Source organism: Perissodus microlepis, chromosome 2 (assembly GCF_051167445.1).
Source record: "Perissodus microlepis isolate ML-2025 ecotype Zambia chromosome 2, ASM5116744v1, whole genome shotgun sequence".
NCBI classification, from domain to species: Eukaryota; Metazoa; Chordata; class Actinopteri; order Cichliformes; family Cichlidae; genus Perissodus; species Perissodus microlepis.
The window spans coordinates 7,163,240-7,186,197 of record NC_140462.1 but is presented as its reverse complement, the minus strand read 5'-3'; the positions used below and the strand labels follow the sequence as shown (position 1 = coordinate 7,186,197).

Below are 22,958 nucleotides of genomic sequence, written 5' to 3'. Positions count from 1 at the left end.
TGTATACCGCTATACCGTAACAAGTCCAAATGTCTACTGTGAAAGAAAGTCTATTTGTCACAAGATATCCTTGAGGCTTATTGAACTGTGCGTGCTTTGGCGACTTTTGTACAAGATTAAATACACAATGGTGACTTCAGTGATGAATAAATACTTCACTTGGACTGCCCTCTAGTGCAAAAGATCACTGTAATGTACTCGTAAAGTCAAAAGCCTACCTGGAGCCTTGTTTGTGTTTGATGTAATCTTACAGAACTACCAGTGAATTCAGGATTGTCACCACCATGAACCAAGACACCTGAACTACACAAAGGTCCTAGATTATATTTACACCTTACCTTATAGATCACATTTGATTCAGTAAGGACTGAGTGTGGTTAAAAACAGTGTATTTCATTACCTTTGGTTAAACCCCATGTGACTGTGTTTGATTATTGTGTGACTATTCATACATTTTTTGAAAGCATTTATTTACAGAATTGTGTGCTTTATATGTTTTAACTAGCAGTGTGCACCAATACTAGATGAGTGTAACCTTGAATAAGCAGCAATACTGAAATAATGATAATAAGTTAAAAAAAAAAAAAACTTACTCCACATATTTTTTAATGGTGTCACTGATTTGCAACCAACTCCCTGCTGCAGGTCTGGGTCCCTTGTGGTCTATATCTGGATTACTTGGGGCTGCTGACCCCGTGGCTAATTTCCCAGACTTGGATTAAGCCTAGTCCTATCTTAAAAGAAAACTCTGACAAAGCTCATAATTGGAAAAAAAAAGTTTTTACTTGAGGGATAAGCTCAATCCAAGTCTGGGAAACAGTCCCTATTGTATATAAACATGGTCTTTCAGGCATAGTAGTCACCAAAACCAGCAACTGAGGCTTGTGTTATCATTTAGTTCCAATAATCAAAATAAGCCTAATCGAACTAGGTTACTATTACAAACTACCCTAGCACGAAATTAATATCTGTTGAGGCTTGTAGCTAAATGGGTTGTTTTTAGTGATGTAGTGTGGTGCTTTGAGATGGCATTGATAAACATGAGCTCTTTGGCCTTGCTATAAAAAGTAGCTCATTCATATACACTAACTCAAAAAAGAAAAGAAAAAAGAAAAAAGCTGAAAAGGATTACTGACGAATGTAAACAGGGTTACTTGGATTTGTAGGCCAGGAGAAGTCGCCAGGACCTCAAGCAGAAACGTCATCGGTTTTGGGCGTGGACACAGGCCAGTTGGAGGCGTTTGGTTATTTCGTCAGGATTGCCAGGTGTGTTTAAAAATCCACCCTTTCTGTCACGTTATTTATTACACACCCTTTCACAAACTATACATTCTTCGGTTTTGATACAATTAAAAACACAAATAAATATTAACGTTTGTTATAAACGTATTTTATTTGCGTCATTGTTTGGCCGTTTGAAGCAGATGCCATTATGAGGCGCGACGTTTTGGTGTTTCTGAAGGGGGGATGGTTGGAGAATTCTGGCAACCCAGTGGAGAGTTTCAGCCGCACCACGCAGGTCTGATTACACACACTCCGGCGTGTTGCATCTGCGTTTGTATCAGGTATATTGATAAATGTATCTCTCGTTTTACTTGGTTATATCATGGTTTGAACAACTTTTCTCATAATGTGCATAGGTACAGGTTTGTATGTGTGAATCAGCTTTAATACAGGTAGCTTAGTTAACGGTACTAGCTTAAGAGCTAACTGCCGATGCTAATAACATGGCGCAGGCCAAGAGGGCCGCTTTTGTTCTCTTGTGTGGGTGCGGTAGTTAATATGCTAAGGGCCGTGCACTGCGGTTAAAGTAAGTGAGATATTTCGTAACAAATCAGCAACATGGCTCTTTTGAACTCTTAAGTAGTTGACGAAAGCCAACAATCGCGGAAATATTGTCGAATGAAAGTGGCTGGCTACTGATTTTGTGCTGCTAGCGGGCACCGACTCGGAGCTCCCGCTTTTTGTTACGTGGATGCCGGTAGTTCGCTAGCGAGTATTGATCGATAAGGAAATTGTGACGACTGCTTTGGACTTACGTTTGGACAACAACAACCTTTGTTCCGCGGAAGAGTATGAGCAGTAAAGCAATTTTTCTTAAATATCTGTCGAAACTGTCTCAAGATGGCGCTGCTACATAGGCCCCTTTTTCTTGAAATAACTCAGAGTAACTCAAGGGAAGCTTTGAAGAAGTATTGAATATATTTTAAGAGATTTATGGCGTATTGTAGTCAATGTATATGTATAAACCAGCCAGTCGGGTTTTTTTTTTAAATGCAGTTGTATTCAGAATTAGTCGTGTCCCCTTTAGAGAGACAGTGTGTTTTTAAATCAATGTGCAGCACGGGGGAAATAGTTCTTGTGAAGAGGGGATCAACGAAAATAAGAGTAAACGAAGCACCAGGGTATTGACTTCTGTATTATTGTATCTTTGTTAATTTGTATTGGTTAATCACATTAAAAGAAGCGTTTTTTCATAATCTTCAGGGATCGTGACCAGTCATGGCTGATGAGGGATATGTAGTGCGAATCCGGGGACTTCCTTGGTCCTGTTCAGTGGATGAAGTTCAGAGGTTTTTCTCAGGTATTTATGCATTATTGTTTTTCAAAAGAATACTTCAGCACATAACACAGTTAGAAATGATCTGATAATGCATTTTGATTGCAGAGTGCAAAATCCTAAACAATGGAAGTGGCATCCATTTCACCTACACAAGAGAGGGGCGTCCCAGCGGAGAGGCATTCGTTGAATTTGAGACAGAAGAAGACCTGAAGATTGCAGTGAAAAAGGACAGAGAAACGATGGGTCACAGATATGTAGAAGGTGCGTATAACAGCATACAGCTGAGTTAATGTCTGATAAATGCTATATAAGTTACCAGTTTGAGCGAAGTAATTTCTCTCTTCTCTGATATAGTGTTTAAATCAAACAATGTGGAAATGGACTGGGTCATGAAGCACACTGGCCCAAACTGTCCAGAGACAGCTGGGGACGGGCTTGTGCGGCTTCGGGGCCTTCCCTTCGGGTGCAGCAAGGAGGAGATTGTGCAGTTTTTCTCAGGTAACAACAAACCTTGTTCGCTGGTTAAATATAAACCCCCTTAATGCTGGTAATTTAAACTTCTCCCCTCCGATCTTCCTTTTCTTGTTTCTGGTTACCGACACCAAAACTTGTTGCATCTAATTTACGAAGAAGTCAGTATGCCATTGTAAATGACAATCTAATGTTGTTACACTTAAAAACAATGAATGAAGGAAATTATGCTGGAAAAGGAAGCCAGTTGAAGTTTAAATAGAGAATTTATTTGAAGACCTGATGTTTTGTACATGGGCAGGAATCTGTTATGCAAACACCCTTTCCTATCTTTGCCCCTCATTTTCATCTTCAGCCCTCATTCTTCACATTTTTCCCCCATTATGTGGAAACATTTTAAAATAGTCTCAGCCTAATGGTAATACACTAGTTATTGAGTGGGTCCCGCTCATCACTGATATAGCCTCTGTCTTCAGTTTTTTTACTTTTTTTTTTCCCCACCATGTATTAATAATTTTATCTTTAAAATTTTTTTTTAATCCCAGTATATCCTCCTGAGCACCAGCCTATTCACTCATGTCCTCTAGTCTATATCTTTTGACTTATTTGAGCTATCATACTAAGTCCTGATGTACTTAATAGAGGACATCGTGGGCTTTCCATTGATATGTGTTTGGGTGGCCTCTTTCAGCTCCAAAGAGGAAGGAAATCACCAAAAAAAAAAGTTCAATGGGAAGATTCCTGTTTCCTCAGTTCTCAGGAGGATATGCCAATTCTTAGATTTAACGAAAGAGCAGCCACAAATTTTACTCATGTCACCCACCTAGACCCTCCTCATCAGCACATTAATACTAGCACGATATCCCCCACACAGTGCCCTTCTTCATAGTCTTCCTCTATCCTGCCATTTCTATCTTATCCCCTAGAATACAGTAAATGTAACTAAATTAAATGGAAAGTCACTGGTTTAAAAAAAGAAAAAGAAAAAAGACAAAAAAGGAATGAATTGGTATGTGTGATGATGTATAGAGTTTTCCATAAGTCTAATATCTCTCTCTTTAGAGAAAGTTCTCTCTGTGATTGGGCATGTGATTTAATATGTCCCCTGCTGGGGTTATCTGTCCTTGGGTTGAAGGGTTGGAAATCGTGCCAAATGGGATAACATTGCCGGTGGACATCCAGGGGAGGAGTACGGGGGAGGCCTTCGTGCAGTTTGCTTCACAGGATATAGCTGAAAAGGCTCTAAAGAAACACAAGGAAAGAATAGGGCACAGGTGGGGATGGTTGGTTGGTTGGCTGGATAAGTTGCTTTTCTTATGGTGTGCACCTTCAACATCTGAACCAAATGCAAAACTGACACATTTATCTTGGCTACTTGAAGCATATTTGTCATATTTACCGCACACACACATACACACAAGTTGCTATGTTAGATCCACGTTTTTAAAAAATGTATATATTCACAATGTTCAGGGGGAAGATTAGTGCTTGGTCACCATTCAAAAATATGAGGTGAATCCTGAATTGGAGTGCATGCCCGATTTGGAGAACAAATGGTGCCTCAGCACTAAAAATGAGTCCAGGTTGATAAATGGTAAGGAGTCTCCCTGCTAGTAAAAATCAGAGGGCCACTGTACACAAGGATCTGGAGCCCACTGTCACAGGTAATGCTTAGTGGGTTGCAGAAGGGCTGGAGCTCTCTCTGTGCCTCTAAAACCAGGACAAAAGCTGTCATGGCAACGACACATACCACTATTGAAACACTGAAACAGATCTGAGTCGCTTCAGGTAACCATAAGAAAAGTGTAAAACTCACTGAGGCCCTTATCAATTTGGACAACTTCCTTATTGATCAGTAAATAAGTTATTTTTAATCTTCTTTATTAACGACTAGCAATAAGTACTTAAATCTATTACTACCTATGGACTACACCATGACAGCATCTGCATAGCCCAGTTTCACCAGTATTAAGCAAATGCAGTTTCTCACCCATTCTCCATGCCCTCACTGTGGTATCTGTATGCTCTCAGGTACATTGAGATCTTCAAGAGTAGCCGTGCTGAGGTGCGGACCCATTACGAACCCCAGAGGAAGCCTATGGGCATGCAGAGACCCGGCCCCTATGACCGGCCCTCTGGTGGACGCGGCTACAACATGATGGGCCGAGGGGGGTCCTATGACAGAATGCGCAGAGGAGGCTACGGAGGAGGTGGGTCCAAGTGGGACTGGAGAGCAGGTGAAATCAGATTTACTGGTCTTTACCCATGAAGTTTCTTTTAAATAAACACCCCCTCATGTCTCTTCATGCTTAACAATTCATAAGATTAGGATAAAATCCTCATAAGACCTTGTGTTAATTCCATTTATGTATGTTCAGGTGTATCGGATGGACGGTATGGCGATGGCGGCTCTTCCTTTCAGAGCACAACAGGCCACTGTGTACATATGAGGGGCCTGCCATACAGAGCCACAGAAACAGACATCTACAATGTAAGTTGTTGAGAGATCACTGAGAGTCCTTTGTTATCTTTTGTGTGTCGCTGCAGAGGCTTAAAAGTAGACAACACTTGTGATTTGTGCATTTATTTATTTTTTGTCTTAAGTTCTTTTCACCTTTGAATCCGGTGCGGGTCCATATTGAGATCGGCCCAGATGGCAGAGTCACCGGGGAGGCAGATGTAGAGTTTGCAACACACGAAGATGCTGTAGCAGCCATGTCCAAAGATAAAGCTAACATGCGTGAGTTTGCTTTAAAAAATAACTTGAGCACCCCACCCTTTTAAAGCTGCGTGTTAATTCTTATGATTTTTGTTCCTGTTCTGCAGAGCACCGCTACGTGGAGCTGTTTTTGAACTCAACAGCAGGTGGCAGTAATGGAGCATACAGCAGCCAGATGATGGGGGGCATGGGTGAGTCAAAGTTTTAGAGATATTGAAAATAGGGCCCTGTGTTATTTCCCTTAAAATGCTTGTGTATCTGTTGGTTTACTCATACAGCCCAATGGGATTTGTTTCCACAGGGAGCCAGTCATCCTATAGTGGAGGCCAGCTGAGCTCAGGGTACTCTGGTGGATACAGCAGCCAAGGAAACATGGGTGGCTACAGTGACTATAGTGAGTGTCAGCTCTGTTGTATTTCCTAAAATATATTTCTTTACAGAACCTTTAAAGGTTTGAGCACAGACTTACAGTCTAACCTTTTTCTCTGATAAGTGAAATTGAAGTTGTCCTAGGTGAAGGTGCCATAAAACCTTATTTGTGTACTGTGACTGTTTTGTTTATTTTTAAACTCGTGACAGCTGTAAGTGTATGCTGTCTGGCACCAAATGAGATGCTATTAAGTTGGGGTTTTTTTTGTTTTTTTTAAGTCATAAATATTCAGTAACATGTTAAACTGGCCTTGTAAAACACTTTTCTTTTATTAGCTGGCTAATTCTGAAGCACACAATTTGAAATAAATGATAGTTACATTGTTACTTAACATACAGTAGTAACAGTAAAGAAAAATCTGCAGCTAAAAAGTGTCCTAAAGTTGGGTTGTTACAGTGTTGCAAAGGGTGAAAGCAGTGGTTAATTACCAGAGGAGTGCTATTATTCCCCATCATTAAAAATAAATAAATAAATAATACTTGGAGCAGCTGCTTTCAAAACTGCTGTGTAATGTATTTAATGACACTGGCTTCTAAGAAAGAAGGTGCTGTGTAGTTCTATTATCTTGGATCCAGGCTAATTGAGCCCTTTAAACTTGGAAAGCTTTTGTCGTGAGGGACACAAATGAACCATTATTCTATTTTTTTTTTTTTTCTATGCGTGACACCTTGATGAACTCCTCGGTCCTATAGTGTGTATTTTCTCTCTCTTGTTAGGTAACCAGGGCGGAATGGGAAGCAGTTACTATGGCAGCGGTGGAGGAGGAAGCAGAGGCTCAATGAATGGACTGGGTGGGGGATGGGGAATGTAGTTTTTTCTTTTCGCCTTTAGTTTTGTTTTTTTTTTTTCTTCTTCTTCTTTTTTAACTCAGCATTTTGCTGAATGGACTGGAAATGCAAGTCTCTCGTAATAATTCAGATAGGGTCTGGTGGGGTTGTTTTGGGGGAAAACAAAGGGTAGGGTTTGTATTATTATTGTTTTGTTTTTTTTAAGTGGGTGATCTTCAGAGAGCAGTGAGATCATATGTTCGTCACAATAAATGTGTCAAAGTGATGTTTGTCTTCCCCATTCCTCACAGATTTACAAATAACATAAACCGTGCTTTGAGTTTCTTTCCCTGGAAGCGTGCCGTTTTGTGTTACCGTTCTTTAAGCACGGTTAACTCATCCTGTGCTGGTGGATTTAACAAAACGTTTTAGTGTCCGAGTGCATGAACAGAAACTGAAAATGTCCGGTATCTTCTAATGTTTGGACTTGTTTCACCTTTTACATAGTGTTCAGCTTCATTTTAAATTCCTGTACAAAATGTTAATCTGGGTTTGGGACTTAACATGGCCAAAGCATGTTTTGTTTTCTTATGGTGTGACTGTTAGTGCTCTTTTTCTGTTCCTGGATGAGGGCTATACAGAGCAAGTTCATTTCAAATCTGCTACCATGAAGGTTTCTACTGCTTCAGATGCTGTTTGTATTTCTTGTGCACAAAGTGAATAAACTAGTCTGGAATATCTAATTGACACAAGTGGTGGAAAAACAGGAGGCTTTATTCATTTATCAAATATCTAGAGTTAAAAAAAGTCAAATTAAGAAAATGGCTTTGTAGCAGTTGATGTGATCCATAAAACCCTGATAGAATACATTCTAAAATAGTTCTGCTGTTGTCAACATTCTACAGTCATTTACACAATTCTTCTTGCATCCAGCAGTGGGGTTAGAGCTGATCTTAAAAAGGGGGAGGGGGAAAAGTGCATAACAAGGCTGAATATCAAAGTCACTTCCAGAATTAAAAATGCACCCCTCTTATTCAGGATTTTCACAAAGGTTTAAATATAATCTTTTAAGACAAAGTAAAATATTCAGGTTATTTCTGTTAAATTTATTTTGAAAATCATCCTAAATAAAGAAAGCAGTGTGCCTTTACATTCTGTGAGTACACAAACCTGCAACAGCAGAGATTCTCAGCTCAAGCTGAAATCCCAACAGTACATCCACAGTTTGAATTAGAAAAACTGCACATATCAAAAGGCCAGTTTATCAAGAGATTACCAAATTTGTTAAACTCTGTTAATCCAACCCAGGGAAACACTGGTGGCAGATATTCAAGCCTTTCCATGTCTATGCAAAGTCTCGTTAGCATAAAGTCTGCATAAACTACTTTTTATTAAAATCCATCCTGTCAACGTTAAAGGCGACCATTGTCAGTACAAATAAAATGCCTGAATTTCAGGTAACTGCATCAATGGAACACCAAATCACATTCCCGTGTTTTTTTTGTTTTTTTTTCCTTTTCATAACGCGAGTATTTAAATTCATTAAATGAGTATATTCAGTGTTGGAGCGTGTGGAGAAAACATTAAAGCCTGTGGGTATGTCGTCAGGAACCTGTGGAGGAGCTTCTCTGCAGCAGCAGGGAGTGGCACACGTCGCACACTCGCACAGGCCGTGGATACGAAGGCAAGGCCAGCTCGTTACTGGAGCAGCTGTTGCAGTAGATGTCTCCGCAGTTTCTGCAGTGGTGCTGCGCATGCAAAACATACAGCGTGACGTGGCAACATTTATGTGACTGCGGACGTTAATAGAAGCGGCTCTCAAATGTAATGGGGGTGGGCAGAACGTACCTTTCTGCGTGAGATGGAGAACTCCTTCTGGCATTGTTTGCACTGAGTGGCTTCATCATCTTTCAGCCAAGCGTGGCCCTGAGAAGAGCAATGGTTTCTCATTCCAAGTCTTACAGCGTCAACAATAAAAGTAAACCACCCTCGACTCTTTCACATTTTACCTTCAGGGCCTTGTTGACCTCCTTGAAATCTTCCATCTTGAGTTTAGACCTTTGAGAAAGATGAAAGCGGCATAAATCCTCCTACGTGAAATGGCATTCGTTAGTAAGAAAAAGAAAGAAAAACATCGCAGTTACTGACTGGCTGAGATGCAGTCCCATTTCTTGTAGAGCCTGTTCCTGCTGCTCGCACTTCTGCTGCAGTTGCTGCTTCTCCTGCTTCAACTCCTGCAGCTCCTGCAAAGTCGATCCATAAGAAGAAGAAGAAAAAGAAAAAAGGTCATAACATCCCATTTATGTTCAAGAATTTGTAATATGCTCTTACACTGCTTACAAGAGGATGAAACAGGAGGGAGGCTTTGTTAAAGCTGTCATACAAATAATATTTTTGTAAAATAAACTTTCTTTAAGGTAATGTCGTCTGGCATAAATACATAATTCGCTGGCGATGAAGCTGAAAGGTACAGTTTCTAAATTCCTGTGTTTAAATATGAAACGTTACCAGCAGAATTGAAGAAATAACCAACAACAAACCCCATAACTTTTAATCTAAAACATCTATGTACTGTGTTGATGACATTCAGTGAAGTTGGATTGGGGCTGCACAGTACTTTCTTGTAATACCACCTTGTACCACAAGATGGTACATCAAGCCAATTGAGTTAATAACCAGGTAAGTCAGGATGAGCACATTCTCTTTTACAAAAGGAAAAGCTTCTTAAGAACCTTGGACACAAAGGAGTACCTAAAGTTAAAAGAATAGCACCACACATTCAAAAACATCTCAACACACCCACTGGTAAAACACTGCTCCCTGGTGGTGAAAGGCGTTGCTGCATTTTGAAGGCCATAATTACAAAAGGTACTTTTTAATGAACATAAGAATAAAAAAAGCTCTTATTCTGACTTGTAGCCAATTCAGCTTCATTGCTAGAGTCTAGAAGCAGTCTCTACAAAGCCAATCACACATTTTAAATGTTGGCATTGGATTACAGTATTTTATGCCTGTGTGTAGGAGTAATCTTAGCTGCAGCTGTAGGTTGCCTTTCACTTTGAAAATAAAACTTCATTTGTCAAGAGCGTACACATTTTTTTCCATCGCTATAATTCGGCTATTTAGATCCGAGCAAGCGTAACCTGACACAGGTTGTGTGTGTGTTTGAGAGATGCTGACCGAGTGCAGGCCCTGGAGCTGCTGCAGCTGTGTGCGCAGTTCGGTGCTGTTGTCCTGCTCCCTCTGGAGAGATTTTTGCAAGTTCTGTCTCTGTTCCCTCTCACTGCGCAGCTCGTTCTCCAACCCCAGCCTGTGCGCCGAAAACACAAAAACGTGACTCTCAAGTCATCAAACTGCAAACTACTGCATGGACTCGGGCTACACAATGTTTGAAAAGTTTGAGAACAAACATTTTAGGTGAATCACATTTGCAACTTTGCCCTTTTATGAACCTTTTCTCTACATACTGCTTAATACCACACTCACACACCGCCCACAATTGTATTTCTTCACCTTAGCGTATCGAGATCTGTTAGCTGTTTCTGCAGAGCATCGACTTTTCCCTGCAGCTCCGCCTTCATGTCTTCGTCCGACTGGTCGTTCTGCTTGCGCTCCTGCTCCGATCTCTGTAGTCTATGAGTCACAAAATATGAAGAAGAGCGTCAATTTACAGGAATGTAAACGCGAAACTGAATCTCAATCTAGGCAAGCACGCATACCTCTGCTCAAGTTCCTTCATGGTGTTCTCCATTTCATTCATCCTCTGCTCAAGCTGCACGGCCTCTGCCTGCTTTTTTTCTGCTTGGCGGTCCGAGTCCTGAGAAACCACATGAAATGGACAAATGCGCAATCTGTGTGTGTGTGTGTAAGTGCGAAAGACAAAGTTATAATCATGCTCATCTATTTATACCTGAGCTTTGTGGAACATCTGCACATTGAGAGTCTTGACTTGGTCAAGCTGGAGCCGTAGGGCTGCCAGAGTGTCCTGTTTCTCATGCGTATCCTTCTCCAGCAGTTTCATGGCCACCTCCATCTCCTGCTTCATCCCCACCTGCAGCTCCAGTTCACGCTCCAGCTCCTAATACACAAGGGAGTCAAATTCAGTTAGAGTTGAGTCAAAACCCAAAAACACCAGGTGTGAAGTGTTGGTTCAGACTGTCCTGGAGGTCACTGATACTTGACCTGGCGAATGCGCTTTTCCTCCTTGTACTGCTTCCACACCACATTGTACATCTCATCCAGGCCTTGTCTGGTCTGTTTGTATGTCTCCAGCTCTGCCTGGCTGTCCTGAAGCACTGCCTGAAAAATAAAAACATGGCATTTTTCATTCCTTCTTAAAATCTGGAGGGGCTTCAGCTGCAGTTAGTCCTAGACACTTTTTTCCCCCACACCTCCTCTTTTCTCTGGCTGGACTGCAAGATCGTCTCGTTCTCCTTTTTCAGCTGTTCCTGTTCTTCCCGTAGAGAGTTGATTCTGTCTGTGGCGGCTGTCAGCTGAGGAAAAGGAGAAAAAAAAACAAACAAACACACACAGATACCAGCTGATGTTAAAGAGGATCAATCCAGTGCGAACACAGTCCCACAGCTGCACACACAAAGCACGCCTAACCTCCTCTACAAGCTTGCTATTAGTCTTCTCTAGAGAGTCCATCTTAGCCTGAAGGTCAGTGACGGTGCCGCTTAGGTGACGATTTAGCTCCTCAATGTAGTGCTTCTGATCCAATATGGCTGTCATCTTCGAATCACTAAGGAAGGGAGCGATACAATCACCATCTTATAGTTGTGAGACATATCTATCCAAAGTTTAGTAAGGATTTTTTAATATGGGGTCATGCTTTAAACAGTAATAACGATATAGAACAGTCCAGATTAAAAAAATAATGTAAAGCAGTCTAGATGCTTACTCTTTTTGAGTCTCATTGCTAGCAGGGTCTTTCAGATAAAGTGAGAAGTCGATGACTGCTACCTAAACGGGAAAGAAGAGCAGATCACTCTGTATCTTGATCCAACTCTTCCTCAGACTGAAACTGATTCTTACAAAACAGCATCACTAACCTGTGAATCAAGGTCCTCCCCTTTAATGCAAAGGTTAGCATCAATTACGTTGAGGCCCACCAGCAGCCCCACCATTACCGACCCTTCCTCTTCCAACATCAGTGCTCCAGAGTCATAAAACTCACTATGGGATTTAAAAGGTAAAGTGGATGCTAGGAAGAAAGCCATGTTTATAATGCACTATAAAACAAATGTAACTGACCTCAGGAGGTCTTTGTGGTCCAGCAGGGCCTTCATATAGTCAGCTACTTTCTTCTGCATAAGCGCCAAATGCAGCCAAGCCCTTCCTCTCCCCAAACCGGTCCTAAGAAAAACAAAAAACAAAAACAAGAATGACAGTATAAGTACAATTAAACACAGTTGTGATGCAGTTTTATTATAGAAATATGTTTTTAATGGCATACTTAATGCCAGGCATGTCTCTGGCACTGGTGGCGATGTTGACAGACTCCGGGCATAACTTTTCTACCAGCTCCAGTGGTCCCCATATAGACTTGTTGTAACCAATGAAGGATTTCTTGGCTGAATCAGACGAACATGCAGAATTAACTTCAGCATGCAGGCAGATAAATATAGCACAACAGCAACAGTCAGATTTATTTACGTCTAACCTTTAAGGCCGTGTTTGAGGCAATGCTCCAGGACAACAAAAAACTGCTGCAGAGGAGGGTACTCCGAGTCAAGCGTCCTGCCCAGACTCATAGAAGACTGAATCAACACTCTGATACTGAGCTTCAGCATGCTGAGCAGGTTGGATCTTTCTATTGCCATTGAGTCTTTGGGGGGAACAACTGTATAGAAAGCATGAAAAAAAGCAGAAGCTCTGAGGTTAATTCTGTCAGATGACATAGCCGGAAAAACCCCAAACACATTGCCAGGCAAGGAGCACTTCACTAACCAAAAAAACCAAGAGTCTGATCTTGGAGTCATGTGATGTGACAGCTGACACTTATACAGTGTTTCAAGTGCCTGTGACAGCTGCAATGGTTCGATCTTAAAGTGCATTAACTAGCAGGCATCAGAAAAATCAAAGTCTACCTGGAAGCTTTTTCGCTGAGTTACTGAGGTCACTTTCGGCCTCATTCTCGGTCGGGGAGCTCGCCGCGGATCCCTGTGAGGGCTTTCTCTGGATAGCAGCGTAGCTGATCCCGCTGCTAATCGTCTCCGTGGCCTTACGAGCCAGAGACAGGAGAGGAGCCGACCAGCTGTTCTCCTCTGCGACCTGGGGAGCCTGCCTCTCGGTCCAGTCCTGCTCGCTGCCCCCATCCGGTTCGCCATTAGTCGCTGGTCGTAAAACTTTGGCCTCATCTTGTTCTTGTTTTTCGTCGCGCTCTGTAACAGCTGTGTTTACTTCCCCTGCTTCGTCAGCCATGTTTGCCCTCCCCCCGTCCCCCTTTCTCGCGTATAAATCACGTGATCGCCTTAGACCAATAACGGACGCTTGTGAGGCCTGACGTTCTTTTACTTTTGATTCATTGGCGGTTAGCAAAACACACTGGAGTTAAATCACTGCCACCTGTTGGACTTGGCTGGAGAGTGGCGGACTGACAAATATCTAATAACTAAAGATCGCGTTTTTATTTATTCACAGTCAATGAAATTTTAGTTGTGCCTTTTAGGTTAGTGTGTTGGGTTAGTGTGGTTCACAGGACAGGAGCCAGAACTAAAGATAAAGATTTTCATTGGGAGTGACCAGTAGGGACAAACAATTACTTAAGAGGGACACCTTGAGTTGAGAGGTTTGAAGACAGAATTAGAGAGGCAGGCTGAGATGGTTTGGAGAAGGGATAGTGGACATATGGGACAAAGGATGCTAAATGCAACTGCCAGGCAGGAAAGAATAAAAGAGAAAAGAGGAAGACCTTAGAGGAGTTTCGTGGATGTAGTGAAGGAGGAGATGCAGAGGGCTGACAGAGGAGGATGGTAAGGATGGAGTGAGATGGGTGCAGATCATTTGCTGTGGAAGCGGAAGGAAGCAGATGACAGAAGAAGATGGAGAAGAAGAAAAAGTTACTTAAGATTGAATGTTCATGTCACACAGTGGAAATTTGTATTTATCTTTTATATTGGCTTTATTCTGTTTTTTTAGTCTTTATTTGTGAGTTTAGTTTTTATTTGTATGATTTTATTCTGTTTGTATTGCATGGTTTTTAGTGGCTTATTTGACATTGTTTTAATCCACTGTGGACTGGCTGGGCATGGGACAAATTAGCTGATAGTGATCACCTGAGACATGGGTGTGTCCAGAGGTGGCCTATCAGCTGTTTAAGGGACCCTTTAAAAGGAAGCTGACTGGGGATTGGGATGACAGAAGCACACGATATGAAAAGGAACGCAAGAAGGCCAGGTCATAAATAAATAAATAAATAAATAAATAAATAAATAAATAAATAAATAGGGGGAATCACTGCCTGATCGCGGGGGTGCGACGCCTCATCTGGAGACGGACAGGTGAGCGTGACGTAGCGACGCAGTCCCGACAGCAGGAACGGCGACAATAGGAGACAATGCCTGTGATTGACAGCATTTGTGAGTAGTGTCTCCACTGTTGTTCACCAGGTGCAGCCGTGTTGGGAGAGGGTCGCCATGGCTATAAGCCAGGGCAGCTTCCAGGACGATGGTTGTGGCCCCTATTTGTTTACTTACAGGGCGATGACGCGAGGGGAGGCGCGATCGAGCAACGGACTCAGTGCAGAATGCGAGCTGAGCTGGGATGTGATGGGCCCAGTAAAGGGACGAGAAGGGGATAGCAGGCTCATCCTCATCTGCCTGGGACGAAGCTGCCATGCACGCAGCTCCGCAAGAGGAATTTCTGGCCTGTGAACCCATAACGAACATTCATCCTGGGTTGTGGGACTGGGTGGGATTTTTAGTGCATACAGAAAATTGCATTTTTACCCGTTTTAGAATTGTTTTATCTAGGCTCGGTGGTAATTTTAGCGTATTGACAACATTTTATTATGTTTTTAGAATTGTTTCTCATTCTTGCTCCCTGACCTGGAAATAAACAGTTTCTGATCAGACTTGCATAATCACTGTGCGTGTATTTAAAAGAATCTCATTAGTATGACATTCTGGCGCACCAGATTTAGTGTCACATCAGAGATAGTACAAAGGGCAGACATATTCATTACCCCATACGTGGTGAGCAGCCGACCTACATGTGACCTCAACACACACTACAACGTAGTTAAGCTTTAGCCAAAGAGGCTTTACTGTGACGGGAATCGTAAGAATATGCACTTAGTAGTAAAGCCCATAAATCTCCAGAAAACCAGCAGTAGTAATAACATCAAAAGCTGTGATACTGATGTATTGTGTATCTATTTTATCTTTATTTGATCCGTTTTGTGTTGCTTTAAATTGACTCCAACTTTAATTATTAATTCTAAGAATGTTGTTAACACAGCCATCCATGAAGTCAGACTATACTTTAATCCAGTTGAAGCACTTGTGCTATTAACCTATTGATGGTATTTTTTGCACTTGAGAGCTGAAGGGAGAATTTCACATTGCAATCAAAAGATATTTTTCTAGTGAATAATTTTTGTTACCTCAGAACTGCATGACACCAGTAGTAATAAGATCAACTGGCAGTGAATAAACGTATTAGGAGCTTGCCGTCCTTCCTTTTGCACTTAGAAAATCTACCATTACTCCTCTATGTAATGTAATGCACTTGCATTTATACAACACTTTTCTAGACTTACTGACCATTCAAAGCAATTTGAAACATACATTTATGCAGCACTTTATGCTATACACTTACATCCATTGTCGATTTAGAATCATCAATTAACCCTAAATTGCACATCTGTGGACTGAAGCTGGAGTACATGGAGAGAAGTAAGACAGACAAGAAGCCCTGGGAACCAAGAACCTTCACGTTGTGAGTTGACAGTTTTAATCACCTCATCACCTCGCTTCTCAAATTACCCAAGTCTGTGTGGAAAAACATTGTAGTTGATTGCAGTTACCTGAAATAAAAAAAAAAAAAAACAAGAGGGGAAGGCAGGGAGATAACTGAAAAGAACTTGTGTTATCACAAAACTAAGTGAAAATAGAAACGCACAGGAAAGGCCTTAAGTTTTAGTAACCTTTGGCATCACAGTGGCCTGATGATGCTTTGTAGCCTTTCTTTATTTAGATTTGGGAGGTCTACATTACTGTGAACCAGCTGCCCTTCAAGAAGTGGTGTTTGTATTGAAATGTCTGTTGTAAATTTTTGAAAACATGACTAACTGTAAAGCTGATAAAAAAGTAAATCAAAATTAAACATTTTTCAAATAAATAGTTAATTTCGCTTGTTTCTAACTCTGGAAACTACCTGAACCTAAACAGTAAAACAGTGTAGTGTAATTCTTGACCACGTGGTGGCGCTCACATTTCGTACCCGTTAAAGGCGCTTTTAATACTTGGAGGCAAAGTGAAGCCCATCATCTGATCTCCAGTTTTTACTGCAGAGTTGTATATTTTGTCGTGTATTACTACGTTTCCCGTCCTCCTCTTCAACAGCTTCGCTGTTGAATTATCTTGCTTAAATGTAAGTATGGACTGTTAATGTATCTTACTTAATATTTGGACTTCTGATTCTGTGACACGCATACTTTAAATCTGTGACTGCTTTAACCACCGGATTTACCTGGATTAAACACAACCAAACCCTATGACGGGACTCAGACAGAAAGAATGAGTCAATATGTACAAAAGGAACCAAGGATTAGTTTTTTTTAAAATTAAGTTTCAATTTCCTGTTTCTTTTAATTTCCCGACAGTTTTTGCATTATATTTTCTATCTTTGGGAGTACCAAGTAACATGATGGATAATTTGAGTTAAAATACGAATTAATTGGCGCAACATGCTCTTGTGGTTATTGGCAACATCACTGTTCCCTCTAAGCTGTGCGCGTGCGCAATTGCGCACTGCTGGCACGGTCTCTGCGCACAGAAAATCTGCGTTGCGCACAAAAAATCTAACCTGAATTGAAATTAAAATTAATACTTTAACAATTCTGTTTTGCAGTGTTAGTCAGTAAGTGACTGGCTGCTCCCGTATGGGATTAGAACGATGCCACCTTATCCCATAGTCCAGCCAATAATGCGATTCCCATTCTATTTACGCAGCTAATCAACGTCGTTGACAGGCTATGACAGCGTCCTTATGTGCGACACCTGTGTTTTAGTTGGCAAAGCGGTGTGGCTGATGTGGAGTGAAGCCACGTTAATGAAAATGTGTACAACCATTGGAGATGTGAGCAGGACAGACGGAACAACTGACGGAAAAAGTGTGAACTTTATTCCAGTTTTTAAATTGTGTTGATAGGCCACGTAAAACCAGAGTTATGATAAAAATAAATGCAATGTTTGGTTTTCTTCCTGAATACTATCGTTGTTTATATTTACTGCGGGAAGAAACGGTAAAAACGGCGTTTTATAAGGAAAACGCTCGAAAGCGCTCTCCGCCGGAGAGCAAAACCAAAACCAAACCCCCCCCCAGCTTTTTCTACTGGTCGAAAATGTACTATGTCGACCAATCAAAAAATGATATGGCAACAAGGCATTTAGTTGTTTAGGAAGGGGGAAGTTTTAGGAGGGACGGTGGTGTTTTGAGATGAGAGATTTGCCACGTTTAGCACAAATCTTGTGTAGTTAGTGTGTAGTGTAGTCGATAGTTTTGTTGTGTGTGTCAGAACAATGAGGCGACTGCTGAATGTTACAGGTGTTACAGGAGTGATACATCTCCTGTTGTCAGGCCTGCAGGTATCAGGCTGTTGTTCTCCTTTATCTCATAGCGGACAGAAATTATTTTTTGGAGTGGCACAAATAATTTGTGTGGCATCAGATTTGATGCAGAACAGCTGATTGTTCTGTAAATAGTTTGAAATGTTTATTTAAAAAATGCCTTGGCTGCATTTTTAGGTAAACAGCTGCAAAAAACTTTGTTGTTTGCCTAACAGTTACTTTTTTGAAGAAGTAACTATATAATTAATTGTCCAACATTGGTCATTATATACATATATTGGTATTTTGCAGACAGAGAGTTACAGGACTCTCTCCCAGAGTTTGGGAGTTTGTTGTGTGCTCAGACACATTGGTCAACACCCAGGAGGCGGGGATATCTATCTAGGCTAAAAGGCTCGTGAGCTTCAGTCGCCAGTCTTTCTCGAGAGAAGACAGCGGCAGCAGGGGCGCGAGGAGAAGAGAGGAGTTCTATTAACAAAAAAAGAAAAAGCATATTAAAAAAAGGGAAGGAATACTGAGAGGTGGACGGAATATAACTTTTAGATTTTTTTGATATTTTTTTTGTTAATTTAAATAATTTTTCTACTTAAAGCTACTGGAGGCCATGAGGATTTTCGCTGTTGCGCTCTTGCTGGCTCACGCGTTGGGTACGTTTCATGTGCCTGTGCAACTTAACCAGCGTTTCTTCTGTGTTCATTAATGGATCACTTAGCGTGTGTGTGTGTGTGTGTGTGTGTCTCTCTCTCTCTCTCTCTTTCTTGGCTGTCAGTGTAATCCTCTCTATAATAACCGAGCTATAACATGTCGTGTAAACTTAATCTTTTAGGCAACAGTTTTCATGATGCCAGCCTATTCAGGAGCTAATGGGGTCATCTCTCTTATTTTAGAGCATGCTTTATGTAACTGGATACATTTATTTTTAACTCATATTCTTGCCTGACATTAGCTAACTGTCTGCCCATGCATTTTGTGCGTGTGTTATGAGAGACAGAGGGGGGAAGGCTGTGTGCCAGGCCGATATCTCAATGTCCACGAATTTGAGGACATGGTTTTGGCGTCTTTTTGAGTGCATCCTGAGCTGGGCATTAACTCAATCAGTCCCCAAGGACAATGTCTGATCCGGTGTATTTCCTAAGAGAGAACAGCAGCGTAATTACTGCATCCCTAAAAAATCCTGCCTGAAGCTTCTTCCTGTACAACATGTTTCAACTTGCACAAGAAGGCTCACCCAGCTTGGTGCACTAACCTGTCTGCTGGTTGTCCCCTAGAGGAAGAGTTTTCTGATTGTGATTTTTGTTGTTTGTTTTTGTGGTGTATATATATGTTCAAAGCAGACCTCATTCATAACATTTGATTTTCCTGCTCCTTCAGTGATGTCCAGACTGGCCAGCGGTGCTGCAGTAGACCGTTATGAGAGCAACAAGCAGCGGCACACCTCTGTTATCAGCCTCCTGGACACAACCAGAGACAGGAGAGCAGAGGAGGAGGAGGAGAACCGGGGCGTGAGGGCGACAACAGCAGATTACAGCAAGGATGGCGAGGCGGAGGAGTACGATGATGACTACTACTATTATGAAGAGTATGAAGATGGCACATCTGGAGACTATGAACTGCAACTGCCAAGAGGTAAGACACTTAAAAAATGTCTTAAATTGGTGCTTTTAAGTGGCTTTTAACAAAGACAGTACATGTAATTGTTGGTCTTGTTTTTTTTTTTTCTCACTTTAGTTGCCATGTCAAGCAAACCCAAAGATCCTTCTACCATCCTGGAAGCTGAAAACACTGAGGGAAAAACAACGAGAGGAAAGGGAAAGAAGAGGGGAAAAGGAAAGGGAAGGAAGAGGAATCCTTGCCTGAAGAAGTACAAAGATTACTGCATTCACGGGACCTGCACTTACCTGAAAGACCTCCGTGAACCATCATGCGTGTGAGTATTTAGCTCTCTGTTTACCTGCACGTCATGCGCACCTCAAGTCGATCAATTATTAACCGTTTTCCCTTCACCATCCTCTTCGCAGGTGCCACCATAATTACTCCGGCGATAGGTGTCAGTTTATCCTGCTGCCATCGCAGTCCCGAGAGGGCTACGACCGCACCACAGCTCTGGCGGTGGTGGCGGTGGTGCTGTCGTCTCTGTGCCTCACCATCATTGGACTTTTGTTAATGCTCAGGTGAGCGAAACACACGCCCGGCACGCACTCGCAGCCATGCACAGGTTAGGATCTTAGCTAATAACGAGGCGATACGTAGAAGACTGAACAAGCTCCCTTTCCTTTCGTTTATTCCAGGTTTCACAAGCGGGGAGAGTATGATGTAGAGAATGAGGAGAAGGTGAAGCTAGGGTCAGCATCCAACCACTGAAGCAACAAAGAGAGGTGAGTGGTTAGGGAAAGGGCTACAAACACGTACACCGACTGACATCAGCCGCTATCAAGTGCGACTAGATTTCACTCATTCTCCCCCCTTTTTTTATTTTTTATTTTAGGCAAAGATGTAGAAATTCTACCTCAGCTGAAAATGAAAAGTGAACAGCAACAGGAGGTCCCTGAGGAAAAGAAAAGGAAAATAAAATGAACGTACGCAAAGAAGAGAACAGAAGGACGTCTGCCCAATGTTCTGCTGGCCGTTCAAATAAAGAGTGGGCACGTGAATGTATTCCTGATGGCTTCAGAAGAAGAAACTCCCGGTCTGGAACTGGAATATTAAACCGCTCAGAGGAGGTGTGTCGAGAATCAGGCGACGAGGAACGGGAAGAAGGAGGAACGCGTCTTGACTCTGTCTCTGAAATTATTTGAGATTTTTAACAACAATCAGAGCTCAATCTGGATTCTCTTTCTCTCAAAAGACAACATTTTGTATTTTCCTGCTCAATGCCGTCATGTGTTTTTTTTGTTTGTTTGTTTTTTTTGTTGTTGTTTTGTTTTTTCTTGTGTGTGTACAGTAAACGGTATATTTATAATTTTAATTTATTTATTTAAGCTAACTGTATTTATGGAGATTTTTAACCACCTTTTAGCAGTTTTTAAAATAAAACAAAAAAAGTGTTTTTATATTTCTTATTCGAGGCTATTTATTTATGAAACAGAAGCAAACGAAGCGAAAGCTCAGTATTTCATGAAAAATAATGCATAAACTTTAATTCTGGCACTCACTAGATGATCAATAGCACTGTGGTTAATAAATTGATCACTGAATACGTGAGATTTTATTTTATTTGATATTATTTTTAATGATCCAATGGTTCAGGTGATTTCCAACACTGACCACACTCACGATTACTCATAGTCACACCTGGAAACTGCCCCTGGGGCAACCAGTCTCTTCTGTCAGCCACTAAGTGGCTCCAATGTGGGTTCAGTGAATTGCTCAAAGGCACATCAGTATTGGTAATGAGGGAGGGCCAAGCCCTACTCTCTCCCATCCCCCCACCCGGCTTTATCCTGCAGGTTCGGGGACTGTTACTTCACGTTAGGTTTCAGTTTCAGAGGTAACGCTGATCATTAGGCACACTGCTATGTACTGATTATAAGCACCACAAGAACTGTGCTCTCAACATCTGTATTTCTTTTTTCTTTTTTTTTGTTTTTTAAGAAGGGAGTCACATATGAAATGCACTGTAGAAAGAATTGGGTATAAATATGTTGTGTTTATGTCTTATCATTGTTAACAGAAACTGTTAAGCTGTCAAGAAAAAAGCAAAAAGGAAAAACAATGTGAATTCAAGTGTTTTATCCATTCAAATCCTGCAGTTTTGAAGTGATTTATATTTGTGATTTTCTTTTCAGAGCAGAATAAAAATAAAATAAAATAAACATCTCAATATGTGAGTTCTGGAGTTTCTCTGTTATTTCTCAGTCCATCCATCCATCCATCCACCCGCTTTCTTATCCGATTCAGGATCATGGTGGGGCTGGAGACAATCCCAGATGTCACAGGGCAAGAGGCGGGTACACCCTGGACAGGTGGCTAGTCTATCGCAGGGATGAATCTTTATTATTCCAAGCTTATAGTCATTCATTTGCTTCCTGAGTTGGACCCTGCATTAATGCCTGTCTTAATAACGATAACACCGCTGTTGCTCTTCTAGCTCGTTCAGGATCCGCAATTAAAGCAAACATCATGTTTTTATTTCCTGTCTCTGGCGTGTGAGCAGTCGCTTTAAACTGAGACACCTGTATCCTGCACATTGGTGCTGTTATTATTTTTAGCCAGTGCTCATAGATCTTGAATCAGAAATCCTTCCTGAGTTATTATATGTAATTGGGGTTATCTGTGCGTGCCACTGTTTACAATCCAACAAATAACTGATGCCAGACTGTCTAAGCGAGCCGTGAGGAAAGTGAAGACGTCAGTCGTTTTTTTATGTGATGGCAACAGCATCGACAGACTCACTGACAGATCAATCGTGATACATACAGGACTCATTCCAGATGTGGGGGGAGGAGAAAGGCAACAGATCTGAGATGTGCAAGACGGCAAACACCTGATGTTTAGCCACTGCCTCACACACCATTACTCACGCAGCTGAAACAGATGTCGCACTCAAAGACACGCGATTGAGCGCAACATCTGAGGCCTCGACCAGCCCCCGAATACCACAGTATTCAGAGAGACCACATACAGCAAATAGCAGGATGCAGCAATGCTGTCATGTATGCCGCACACAGGTTTAATGGAGGTAAGGACGGTCAAAAGACCCAGCTGGACTCAAAGGCAGGTTGAGGCCCCGCCAAATGTTAGTCACTCCCTTGAAGTCACCTCCTACACAGATGTTGTTACACTGGCAGTGTGTGTTTGTGTAAGTGGGAATGTGGTACAGTCATGCTTCAGAGCTGACTCTGAGTGGGTTGAAGGGTTAACCGAACCATTACCAAGAAAAGAATCCACAGCAAAACATGCATGTTTGTTATGTGATCTTTTTCAGCACTGTTTGTGGGTCTGATTCCCATACGTTCCATATAGACTGAATAAGCAGCATACTGTGGGGAGCTCATGTTCGCACAAGGGGGTGGTGGGGAGGTGGTGGTGGCTGACAGATGTTCAGCTGAACCACCGAGGGCGTGGTACCTGATTCAGAATGCAACTTTCTTCATACCGCTTGTTGAGAAACTGAAAAACAGCACTTCAACTTTCATCATCCTCACGTGGCGTTTACAGGAAGGTGAAAATGTGCAGAAAACTCCAGTTTCTCAGTCACATTCTTTTGTGTTCA

General features: G+C 41.7%; 3 protein-coding genes across 6 annotated transcripts; 2 read left to right on the top strand and 1 right to left on the bottom strand.

The window, feature by feature from the left end:
- Positions 1–1,444: 1,444 nt before the first annotated feature.
- Positions 1,445–7,702, top strand: hnrnph1 (heterogeneous nuclear ribonucleoprotein H1). Of its 3 annotated transcripts, none has more exons than XM_084942624.1 (11): positions 1,445–1,565; positions 2,488–2,584; positions 2,669–2,824; positions 2,918–3,061; positions 4,170–4,308; positions 5,066–5,244; positions 5,413–5,525; positions 5,639–5,774; positions 5,861–5,944; positions 6,055–6,147; positions 6,900–7,702. In XM_084942624.1, exons 2-11 carry the CDS (start codon positions 2,503–2,505, stop codon positions 6,992–6,994), a joined length of 1,221 nt encoding a protein of 406 aa, XP_084798750.1. In that variant the 5' UTR covers positions 1,445–1,565; positions 2,488–2,502; the 3' UTR covers positions 6,995–7,702. The 3 variants fall into 3 exon arrangements, with proteins under 3 accessions (XP_084798750.1, XP_084798744.1, XP_084798753.1); XM_084942618.1 differs by having other exon boundaries at positions 5,066–5,271; XM_084942627.1 differs by having other exon boundaries at positions 5,066–5,271; positions 6,896–6,981.
- On the bottom strand, positions 7,015–13,376 carry rufy1 (RUN and FYVE domain containing 1). Its single transcript, XM_084942606.1, has 17 exons — positions 13,043–13,376; positions 12,616–12,795; positions 12,409–12,526; positions 12,207–12,308; positions 12,005–12,128; positions 11,854–11,915; positions 11,559–11,694; positions 11,342–11,443; positions 11,133–11,249; positions 10,861–11,028; positions 10,670–10,767; positions 10,464–10,583; positions 10,131–10,260; positions 9,099–9,193; positions 8,960–9,008; positions 8,799–8,876; positions 7,015–8,698 (listed from the first exon to the last, which is right to left on the bottom strand). Exons 1-17 carry the CDS (start codon positions 13,374–13,376, stop codon positions 8,555–8,557), a joined length of 2,157 nt encoding a protein of 718 aa, XP_084798732.1. The 3' UTR covers positions 7,015–8,554.
- A 4,796-nt stretch (positions 13,377–18,172) lies between these two features.
- hbegfa (heparin-binding EGF-like growth factor a) lies at positions 18,173–21,566 on the top strand. Of its 2 annotated transcripts, XM_084942593.1 has the most exons (6): positions 18,173–18,393; positions 19,118–19,372; positions 19,475–19,673; positions 19,765–19,917; positions 20,035–20,121; positions 20,232–21,566. In XM_084942593.1, the coding sequence occupies exons 1-5, from the start codon at positions 18,351–18,353 to the stop codon at positions 20,105–20,107; spliced, it is 723 nt and encodes a 240-aa protein (XP_084798719.1). In that variant the 5' UTR covers positions 18,173–18,350; the 3' UTR covers positions 20,108–20,121; positions 20,232–21,566. The 2 variants fall into 2 exon arrangements, with proteins under 2 accessions (XP_084798719.1, XP_084798726.1); XM_084942600.1 differs by lacking the exon at positions 20,035–20,121.
- Positions 21,567–22,958: the final 1,392 nt, after the last annotated feature.

Excerpts from the sequence above, each read along its gene's own strand:
- rufy1 (XM_084942606.1), bottom strand. The coding sequence starts at position 13,376 with ATGGCTGACGAAGCAGGGGAAGTAAACACAGCTGTTACAGAGCGCGAC. Across the intron at positions 10,768-10,860 it reads AGATGTTCCACAAAGCTCAG|GACTCGGACCGCCAAGCAGA; the intron begins GTATAAATAGAT and ends GTGGTTTCTCAG. Across the intron at positions 8,699-8,798 it reads TCTCCATCTCACGCAGAAAG|CACCACTGCAGAAACTGCGG; the intron begins GTACGTTCTGCC and ends TTGCATGCGCAG.
- hnrnph1 (XM_084942618.1), top strand. The coding sequence starts at position 2,503 with ATGGCTGATGAGGGATATGTAGTGCGAATCCGGGGACTTCCTTGGTCC. Across the intron at positions 2,585-2,668 it reads AGTTCAGAGGTTTTTCTCAG|AGTGCAAAATCCTAAACAAT; the intron begins GTATTTATGCAT and ends TTTTGATTGCAG. Across the intron at positions 6,148-6,899 it reads GGGTGGCTACAGTGACTATA|GTAACCAGGGCGGAATGGGA; the intron begins GTGAGTGTCAGC and ends CTCTCTTGTTAG.
- hbegfa (XM_084942593.1), top strand. The coding sequence starts at position 18,351 with ATGAGGATTTTCGCTGTTGCGCTCTTGCTGGCTCACGCGTTGG. Across the intron at positions 18,394-19,117 it reads CTTGCTGGCTCACGCGTTGG|TGATGTCCAGACTGGCCAGC; the intron begins GTACGTTTCATG and ends CTGCTCCTTCAG. Across the intron at positions 19,918-20,034 it reads GGACTTTTGTTAATGCTCAG|GTTTCACAAGCGGGGAGAGT; the intron begins GTGAGCGAAACA and ends CGTTTATTCCAG.